This window comes from Macaca thibetana, chromosome 1 (genome assembly GCF_024542745.1).
Source record: "Macaca thibetana thibetana isolate TM-01 chromosome 1, ASM2454274v1, whole genome shotgun sequence".
NCBI classification, from domain to species: domain Eukaryota; kingdom Metazoa; phylum Chordata; class Mammalia; order Primates; family Cercopithecidae; genus Macaca; species Macaca thibetana.
In genome coordinates this window covers 156,002,920-156,013,765 of record NC_065578.1, presented here as the reverse complement: position 1 = coordinate 156,013,765, position 10,846 = coordinate 156,002,920, and the positions used below count along the sequence as shown (strand labels likewise).

The 10,846-nt window shown below is 40.1% G+C and overlaps 1 protein-coding gene across 3 annotated transcripts in view; it reads left to right on the top strand.

Moving 5' to 3' along the window:
- Positions 1-1,615: 1,615 nt before the first annotated feature.
- Positions 1,616-10,846, top strand: part of LOC126949232 (C4b-binding protein alpha chain) — a 40,437-nt gene continuing 31,206 nt past the window's right edge. The window contains exons 1-2 of one of the 3 annotated variants that reach the window (XM_050781880.1): positions 1,616-1,829; positions 10,199-10,364. In XM_050781880.1, coding sequence (XP_050637837.1) covers positions 10,223-10,364 — 142 coding nt within the window. In that variant the 5' untranslated portion in view covers positions 1,616-1,829; positions 10,199-10,222. Of the gene's footprint in view, positions 1,830-10,195; positions 10,365-10,846 lie in introns of all 3 variants that reach the window. The other 2 variants (XM_050781889.1, XM_050781897.1) reach the window with 2 other exon arrangements.

The following is a 10,846-nucleotide window of genomic DNA, read 5'->3' as shown; positions in this document are numbered from 1 at the left end:
AATTTTTTTTTAAAAGAAGAGCCTGAGATATATCTATATTTAGGAATGAGAAGGAGGAAGAGGAGGTAACAATAACTAAGAAAGAGAAATCAGTTAAGTTAAAGGAATCAGGAAAATTTAGTGTCATGGAAGCCAAAGGAGAAGAGTTTCAGAAAGGAAATGATCAGCAGTGACAAAGGCTGCAGACAGATCATAAGAAATGAATTAAAGGTATTTTGGACTTGGACCTAAGGGCATGCCTCAGGGAGACATGTCAGTAGAAGAGTGGGTAGAAGCCAGATGGGAAAGCAACAGGTGGAGTGATGAATAAGGAAGAACAGGCAGGTAGAACAAACCATAACTTTGAGAAGTTCAGCATCACACTAAAGAAGAAAAGTGGAATTTACAGTATTGGCAAAATTGAAGGGACATTTCAGGATGAGAGATGCATTGAAAATGAGGCAGGAAGAGAAGAAACAACTCTCCTCTGAATGAGGAGTGAATAGGAGGGAAAATTTGACACTGATAAAGCTAAGGTAGAATGATTTTTAGTAAAGTAGGAGGTAAGAGCATCTGCTGAGAGGGAATGTGACAATTTGGTGATCTGGAGAGAAAAATCTGCAAGTGTCACTGTGGAAAGTAAACGAAAGGACTTCAGTACATTGGGAAACGGTACTTTAAAGAAATAGCAGCTTTAAAGGTGGTATTTCTTCCAATTTAGTGCTCAAGACTGTGCAATCTGGAATCCTCCCCTATGTTCATTCTTGTCAAATCAGTGTCTCACCTTGGTGACATAGTGCATGGTTTCTTTACATCTAATATCCTTACCACTTTTATCTAATAATTTCTACCTTTTACTCAAATGTCACATCTTCTGTAAAAACTTCCTTGATTAACTCAACCTGTTGTAGTTTAGCTCCTTTTTGGAAGCTCTTCTTGGTCTTTTATATTTATTACAGAAAAAGTGAAGTTCTCAGAAAGAATAGCCTTTTAATAGCAGTCTTCTGAGCACACAAATCTTAACCTTGAGGATTAGTAGCTTAATTGGACAATGTCAGTGCTTGTGGTCTTTTTAGATCTATGTGAGAAGAAACATGGCTGGTCCTTCATTGTGTTCTTCTGAGCACACTGGATAGATCAATTTCTGGAGACCCTCTGGTGCCTGACATGTAGTAGTAGTTAACATTTGCTGAACTCTGAATATGTTCTAGATAACTCAGCACATAGTGGAAACGCAATACATGTTTGATAAATTCCCCACCTTTTGTAATTCCTTGGGGTGGGATAGAGACAAGCTCTGGGCAAGAATATCAGTTCTCAAACTCCAGGAAAACCTACTGGACCTAGTGTCATGGAAAGTGGATCATTTTTGCAGAGCCTGTCTGAACCTCGCAGTATCTAAGGTTTCCAGGCTAGCTGGACTGTGACTTGCACAACCCTTGTGTGTTTATGAAAAGAAAAAAGAATTCTGGCTTCAATTACCTTTCCACTTAGGGGAAATGGTTGGCAGAGGAGAAAATAAACGATTGCAACATGTTATGAAGAATGAGGACTAGCAAAGAGGAAGGAGCTTAGGTAAACAGTGCTGCTTTATTTCTGCTGTTAATCATTCATTGGGCCTATCAAAAGTTTCTGCCCATCTATTTCCATCCAGCCATCCCTGACCAGCCAACTGTATGGTTGACATTCAGGGACTTTTTGGTGGAGCAATTACCAATCAACTTCAGGGTATTATGATAAACTCTGATCTGGGCAGGAACCAGGACTACATAGATCAAATCAGTTTTCTTCTTTGAGAAACTATCCAAGATATCATCACAGAGTCTTCTGCTCTTCCTCAACTACCAAAGGTCGGTGGACTACTAAACCCTTGGGGTAGCTTGGAGGAAAGGCTGGTGGTTTGCCCCTTTAAGGAGTGCAGGATTAGAAGGATAAAACAGAGACAAAAGCTTGGAGGTGTTTTCAGCAGAAATCTTTTCAGGATCACTATATTAGGGGGATGTATGACTTGAAAAGTACTTTAACTCCATCTGAAAATTATAAATGGAGGAATAATATTGCATTCTAATAAAATAAGCTAAAGAAGAAGAGGTGTAAGGTGTTGCTCTTGTTACTGTATCTAAAAAAACAGGTGCATTGGTTGGTTGGTTTATCTTTCACCATCTTCCCACATCAGAGAGTTGAGGCAAGGGGTCAACCAGAGTTTTCAAAGGGTTCACAGGAAGCCTGCTTCTCGTAGTCTACATTCTGAAAACTGGGGCCATTTCTTTTTTTTTGAGATTTGATTAACCACTCCAAATCTCCTCCACCATTGACAGCAAAGATGTTTAGATTTGGTAATAAGGAGGACACTGGCCAGCCTCCAGTTGGTCTCTGAAGCTAGCAGGCTTAGTCGTCCTCACCTTCTTTACTTTCTTAATTTGATGATGCTGATAACCCTTCCTTCTTGAAATTCTCTTCTTCCTTGGTTGACCAGGATACAGTACCATTCTGGTCCTCATTTTAATTATTCAACCACTTGTCTCTTTGCTGATTCCTATTCTATCTCTAAATATGGTAACACCAAGAGAATAAAAACTAGACTACAGAAGAGGCAGAAGCATCAAGGAAGGTTGGCATTAAGCTTAGAGATATGTTTGAATGTAGTATGAGCACAGAATAAAGAAGCTGATAGAAAAATAAAGAGATTTGGCCGGGGGCGGTGGCTCATGCCTGTAATCCCAGCACTTCGGGAGGCTGGTGGATTGCCTGAGGTTGGGAGTTCGAGACCAGCCTGACCAACATGGAGAAACCCTGTCTCTACCAAAAATACAAAATTAGCCAGGCATGGTGGCATATGTCTGTAATCCCAGTTACTTGGGAGGCTGAGGCAGGAGGATAGTTTGAACCCAGGAGGTGGAGGTTGGGGTGAGCCAAAATCATGCCATTGCACTCCAGCTTGGGCAACAAGAGTGAAACTCCATCTCAAAAACAAAACAAAACAAAAAACGAAAAACAACCCCCCCCCGCCAAAAAAAAACAAAACAAAAAGAGATTCTAAGAAGGGTGGGAAAGTGTGGAAGCAAGTTTTTTCTGAAGTTTATAAATGATATAATTGAGAGCCTAGGTGTAAGGAGGAAGACACTCAGCCCGAGACTGGAGAAAAATATTATCCTTTCACAAGGTATCTGCATTTTAAAAGGGGGAAGTTAGACGAAATAAATATCTTAATTTAAAAAGTAACTTCTCATGGAGGGAGAAATTTGAGGACTAAAGGCTGTTTCAGTGTCTCTCAAATTGTACTGCATTGCTAAGTGCTAATAGTATTTTTCACAAGGGACCCAGCATACTGACTGAAGTTCTTGAGTTGGTTCCATTTCAGCAGGAATTTAAAAGATGATGTCCTTGAAATATGAAAGCGTTTGCTAGAGTAGCCTCAGCTTTTCGGTGAGCAGTTACAGAATTGCAGAATTTGTTCATCTAGGTTTAATGTCATCATTTCAGAGATGGAGGAAACTGATATTCAAGAAGCTGATATAGCTTCTTCAAGATCACAGACTTAGTATGTGGTATTGCTGGAACTCCAGCTTGGGTCTTCTCAGCTCGCAAGTTCTAGCCTCCATTCCCATACTGTGTGGCCAGCTGGTTTCTGCTGAGGGACCATCAGGAGTAGTTATGGTGAACTGCAAACGCTGTAGTTGGAGAAGAGTTAGGATGCAACCTGATGGTTTGTTAGGGAAGTCTAGTCACTGTATTATCTCTCTTCAAAACTGACAAAGCATTTCACACACATTATTTCATTTGGTTCTCAGTGAGACAGTCATTCTCATTCTAAAGATAAATTAAATTGAATTTCATTCCTTTTAGATTTATTGTTATGTATTCTGTCTTATTCCTTCCTCCATATAAATTTTAAGCTAGTTAAATTCTGGTGCTCAAATTAGGTCTTTCTAAAGGCAGTGAAAGAAATCTCTGCAAAATAAGGAGGAACTCTTTTCTCTTCCTCTGCAGCTGCAAAAAAGCCAGTGATAATCTGTGTGACAAAACTGACCTTGCAAATGTTTGTTCTAACAAAGGAGTCACGGGATTGTATAGATCAATTACAATACCACGTTAGAGATGGAAAGTTGAATAAGCACCTTCCTTGTCTTCAAGGAATTCACAGTGTATTTCAGGAGGCAAAAGCAAATAGATAGTTATGATACAAAGCAATGTTTCAATTAAGGTATTAGCCAAGTACTGGAAGAACAGAAAACATTGGCATCTCATGATGAAGTCAGGCAATGCTTCACCAAGGAAGTGACATTTGATCTGAATAGTGAATAAAAGAATAGTGAATAAAGGAGAAGTTGGAGGTAAGAGCATTAATGCATGTGAGCCATTAACTGCAAATGCTTGCAGATGTTCTTCAAAAAAATCCTGGCTGTGTGTGGTGGCTCATGCCTATAATTCCAGCACTTTGGGAGGCCAAGGTGGGAGGTTCACTTGAGGCCGGGAGTTCAAGACCAGCTTGGGCAACAGAGTGAGACCCCTGTCCTTAGAAAAAATTAAAAAATTAGCTGGGTGTGGTGGCACGCTCCTGTGGTCCCAGCTACTGGGGAGACTGAGGTGGGAGCATCATTCGAGCCCAGGAGGTTGAGGCTGCAGTGAGCTGTGATTGCACCACTTCACTCCAGGCTGGGTGACACAGAGCAAGACCCAGTCTCAACAACAAAAAAAACACACACACACACACAAAAAAAAAAAAAACCCCAAAAAACCCAGAATGTCTTTGGGGAAGGGTAAGTGTCTCCTTGAGACTGAAGCATGGTGTTCTAAGTGAGAAATGATGGGAAAATTGGGGCAGATATGGGAACCTATGCAAACTGGGAACCATGAAAGTTTTTAAGCAGAGTGACAACATGTAAATTGCTTTTTAGGGACATAATGGCATCAACATGGAAGTTGGCTTATAAATGTTTGAAGGCTTTTGCAGTGATCTAGAGTGAGGGGAAGGGAATTATAGGAACCTAAACCTGGACTATGGAAGTGGAGTGTAGGAGAGAGTGGCCGATTCTGGTGCTGCTGCTATGACCAACTTGACAGGACTTGACGACTCTGAATAGTGCAAGAAGGTGAGACAGCGTAGGCAATGAGTTGGATTTCTAGTCTGGGAGGCTGGGTGGAGATTGTCACCTTCACTGAGACAGAAAGCACAGATATTAAGTAGTGTTGGAGGAACATAGTGAATTTAGTTTGAAATATGTTAAATTCAAGGTGCCTGGGAGATACAAATGAAGTGATTGGAAATACTGATTTGAACCTTGGGAATTTTAACTTAATGTTTTTTTTTTTTTTTTTTTTTGCTTAAATGAGAAATCTAACAGAGTCAAAAGTTTTAGTTTACTTTCAAGGTTGCAGGTAAAGAGGAAAGCATAATAATTATTTCTGGATTTGGCAAGGAAAACTCACAAGCACTTATAACTTCCAGTAAACAGAAATGTTCATCTAAATATTATTCCAGAAAAAAAAATTCACTAAGATAACCAGTCAGAATTACACTTTTCTAAGGTTAAAAGTTACCGTCATGTGGCAGAGCAACCATCTCTAAAATCCAGGAATGACTCCTTTGTTAGAAAAAACATTTGCAAGGTCAGTTTTGTCATGTAGATTATCATCTGCTTTTTCGCAGCTGCAGAGGAAAAGAGTTCCCCTCATTTTATAGAGATTTATTTCATTGCCTTTAGAAAGACCTAATTTGAGCACCAGAATTGAACTAGTTAGCAACTAGAGTAAAGAAGACAAGCCTGAATAGCTTAAAACTTACACTGAGGAAGGAATAAGACAGAATAAAATAATTATTAACAATTGAATTTATGGAGCATGGAAGTTTTTGCATGAACCAGAGACAATTAGGCCCAGAGGTCTGTGGGTGATCAATTTATTTATTTATTTATTTATTTATTTATTTATTTATTTATTTTTGAGATGGAGTCTCTCTGTCACCCAGGCTGGAGTGCAGTGGTGTGATTTCAGCTCACTGTAACCTCCGCCTCCTGGGTTCAAGCGATTAACCTGCCTCAGCCTTCTGAGTAGCTGGGATTACAGGTGTGCACCACCACACCCGGCTAATTTTTGTATTTTTAGTAGAGATGGAGTTTTACCGTGTTGGTCAGGCTGGTCTCGAAGTCCTGACCTTGTGATCTGCCTGCCTCAGCCTCCCAAAGTGCTGGGATTACAGGCGTGAGCCACCGTGCCTGGCCTGTGGGTGATTCATGTATGGTGATTAAAGTCATGGACATGGATGACTTCCTTCCAGGAAGACAGCTGAGGGCAAGGGAAGACAAAGCCCCAGGACAGCCCCGGGGTGCCAGCATCCCTCTGCTCTGCATGACACATTGGATCTCATTGTACCAAAGGCCACAGTGGAGACCAGACCCAGGGCTTCTAGCCAGAAGTTCAGTGGATGTTTCTCTGCACTGGGGGTATAATTAAAGTCCCTGGTGATGCAACCATTTAGTGCAATTTTAAATCATTATGATGATAGTATTTTAACGTCTAGGAGTTTGGCTTATGACAGAGTGACATTCCAATGCCAATTCTATGAAACTCTTCCCTATCATTTCTTTTGAATGTTTACTATGTGCTGTCCACACACCATGCCAAGCCCCTCTCAGAAATTCCAAGATGCAATGACAGTTATCCTTTTTATTTTGTAATAAAGGAAACTGAGGCTTAGAGGAGCTGAGTGTTTTACCCATGGGACTCAGTTCCCATGTGGTAGAACCAGGAGGCCAACTCATATGTTCTGGGTGTGACTCCAGAGCCCATGCCCAAGGTCTTGGCCACACTGTCCTCCTCTGTCCCCAGCTCTGTGGCTGTGGCCTAGGTGTGAGGCTGAAGCAAAGGGAGTGAAACAACTTCCTCATCACAGTGTAGCGTCTGCATTTTTCTGTGTCTCCTGTCATAACCTGTGGAAGGAGGAGAACTGGTTTTTGCTTACTCCTTCCCTCCTTCACTGTCCTCCCTTGACTAGCTGATGATATGATGACTTCGGTTGAAGAATGGAAGAGCCTAGAGTAAAATTTCTTGGGCCAGTTCTCATTGTTCACATTAAAATACAGGTGTTTGCCTTGCTTTAAAATCAGGTAAAATCAGTCCTTAACAAAGCATACACCGTAAGGGGAGACGCGGATGTGGCACAGTACTACTTTTCTTTGGAACATATTTTATCACTAGAGCCTTTGGATTTAAATTCAATGCACATTTTTTGATCTCTTTAACTTCATGAGGCACAGGCTAGGTGCTACTGTGGGGCAGAAATAAATGGGAGCATACTCTGTAATTTCAAGGATCTTGTGGTTTAGTGGTGAAGGCAGACTTCAGATGTGAGTTACAGACCAAGTCCGAATCAGGGTTATAAATACAAAATTGTACTTGGTATGTGGAGGCTTGCTTGGATAGGAGGGAATGCTGGAGAAGGGACTGGCAGAATGAGTGGGAATTAAAGAGGAAAAAGAGAGAGGGTAGATGATGTGGACAGGAATGGGAGGTAGTAAAGTGCTGGGAATGATAAGGAATTCTGGTTGTCCAGGACAACTGGAGCCTAGGGGGTCAGGCCACAATACTGAAAAGTTAGTCATCAAAGCCAATTGAGTGAATGCCAGTTCCTGAAGGCTCAGTTCATAGAAATAAATTTGTTGAATTTATCAAAGTATCAATTTACCTAACATTGTTTTAAGAAATACTCATTTTGGAGGCCAGGCACGGTGGCTTATGCCTGTAATCCCAGCACTTTGGGAGGCTGAGGCAGGAGAATTGCTTGAAGCCAGGAGTTTGAGACAAGCCTGGGCAACATAGTAAGATCACACCTCCATTATAATTTTAGAAATGAAAAAGAAAAAAATATTCATTTTGAATATTCAATGAGTATAAATATATTCTTTTTGACTGTAGCTAATGAATATATATTTTAGCAGCATTTAAGATATTTTTGTTCAACTTCTTGAAGCTAATGATTTAATCTTATGGTTGTATTTTTATATAGTCATAAATATTTTTCTGAACATATTCAACACATGTATTTTTCCTGTGAATGTAGTAACAACTGCAACAATTCCTATGGGAAATTTCCACTTTATACTCTTATCCTTTTGATTTTTCATAGTCAGATTCTGTTTTGCCAACCCACTGATATTTTTAATCTCTTTCTTCAATTTCACTGAAATTCAATAAACACAACAAATCTACTCATTGTCAAAAATTGAAGAAACTTTTTCCCATAGTTTTCATAGTTCATAACACATCTTATTGGGTGGGAGAAATTTGTCACATTTTACACATTTCACAGATGATGATTGAGGTGGTTTTCATGATATGCAGCCTGCCTGGCTCTCAGCTGTCTCCAGCTTCACAAGATTGTGAAGGCAGAGAGGAGCGTAGAGTTAGGAAGGAGGAAAATGGGAAAAGAGAAGGGGAAACGGGGTAGAAGGGGAAGCATGAAGGCCCAGAATGTTGGTCCTGGCTCCTCCCAACCTCTTTAGATCACCTGGATTCATTTAGTACAAAGTCTGTGAACACATTTCCAGTAAGTGATTACAGCTGGTAAATTGCTCGTTAGGTGAATTTACGTACTGGCAGAGTTACCCTGGTGGGGATGTATAGAGCTCATGGGACAGGACATGTGTGAATGGGGTCCCACAGCTGACAACGGGTAGAGGGATGGCTTCATTAGAACTGAGTTTTAGAAAGATAAGAGGCTTATGTAAGTCTTTACTCAAGGAAGAAATTAGATCCCACAAAGTATGAAGGGCACTATCAACTTCCCTTCTCCCACACAGTTTCTCTCCAAGATGTTTCAGTCCTACATTATGTAAGACTGTCCCATATTACTGAGACCAGCTTTATGTTGAGGGACTGAACATTACCTTAGATGTACATTACATAACATGACAGTCCTACATTATGTGGGACTGAAACATCTTGGGGAGAAATACTGAAGGGACTCCCTTTACCTAAATGTATATGGGCTTTGTATGAATTATGGATGCATGAGAGTGGCCAGCCATCTGGATCTAACAGAGCTGTCAAAGTAAAAGATGAAATTCACTATTTGATAGGAGTGAATTTGGTTAACTTCATATATTCCTTTGAAGATAAGCACTATTTCTTTTTTTAATTTCTTTTTATTTTTATAGATTTATGGTATAGAGATTTCTCAAGAAACTAAAAATAGAACTCCCCTTTGATCCAGCATTCCCACTATTGAGTATCTACTCAAAGGAAAGGGACTTTTTCTAATGCAAACTTAGGATATATTGTGTTCTCCAAAGGGAAAGGGAAGTGGTGGTGAAGAATAAACAAAAAAGTCCTTACTAATTTTGCTTTAAACACATCTTTATATAGTCTGATTTAAAAATAAAAGTGCATTTACCACGTATATTTTTCATATATGTGTGTGTGTGTGTGTGTGTGTGTGTGTGATCATTTTTCAAAACTGCGAATTGCTTGATGGTTTATTGCCTTTGTCAATAGTTCTCACAAGGAACTCCCAATACTTCTATATGGCGACTCAACTCTTTCTATCCCATCATTTTCCTGCCTGTTTGTTTTGTTTTGTTTTGTTTTATGTTTGTACCTTTCCTCTAATTCCTCTGCCATTTCTTTATTCAGATCATCTGGCCAATTTCAAGTCTTCTCACTCAACCTCCCTGTTTCTTTCCTCTAATCCCTTCAATCTGTCTTGTGCACATCTGCCATAATGATCTTAAAGCATAACAATCGTGTCATTCCTCAGCTTAAAAACAAACACTCACATAAAAAACAAGCACTTTTATTCCCCAAGGAGTAAAGTCTATGCATTTCCTAAACTTGACCTTTACATCCCATTCAGACACATCTGTAAACTGTCCCTTCCCCATCTCAGACTCTTAGACAAATTGGAGTATTATCTATTGTTCCCTCAACATGCCCTGCATCCATTCTCCAATGTCTTCAGTATACCTAGTGCAGACGCAGTCTCCTCTGCAAAGCCCGCTCCCTCCCTCCACTTGGAATCAATCTCTCTTCTGAATACAGAGCTTCTGCAGAGGCCAATCCTTGCTGTCTTGTGCTGCAACATTTGTGCTCAGGGGTTTGTGTTGTTTTGTTTCCACTCCAGGCTGTCATTTCCTTGCAGACATGGATCCCATAACATTTATTCTAGTGCTTTATGACAAGTGAGAATTCAATGACTATTTATTAAATTGAGTTCTTTCAGCAGAAAAAATCAGCGAAGCAGAAGGCCATGCGCCCCTCAAGAACTCCATCTGGGGCTCTTCATAGAAAAGGGAAAATGGCAGCCTGGCCCTTCTCCAGGCTGTGGAAAGTCTCTGATCCAATTCTCTTCCAAATGACCTTGGTCGCTGCTCTGTTGCCTGCTATTCTTGGTGAGTAGTGGGAAACAAGCCCAGATCGGCAACAAACAATCAAGATCATCTGTGCATTCACTTTTAAGGCTAAAAAAATGATGACTGAGCTTCTAGTAGAGACCCAGCTTCATCAACAAGTGGTTTATTTGACAGGCTAGAACTTAGGGAAATTTGCTTTACACATAAAGGAAATAGTGTTCTAGACATTTTCCCCTAAATTTTTATTTCTCCAGGAAAGAATTTCTCTCCCAACCATAACCTGAACAGATCTATATTATCTATCACTATGACTAAATAATTTTCACTGCCTGTGGGTTTATTCAGGGGGTGCTTAAAAAGTAAATCAGCCTGGTATTTAATTCTTGCAAAGAAAGCAAAGTTAAGATTTTTATGCTTCAAGGGCTCCTTGCTTCTTCCTCCATATCATTCAAAATCAAACAAGTGTAAAAAAACATAAATTAAAAATGTTATTTTTACCCATTTCCCAGCCACCCTGTTTA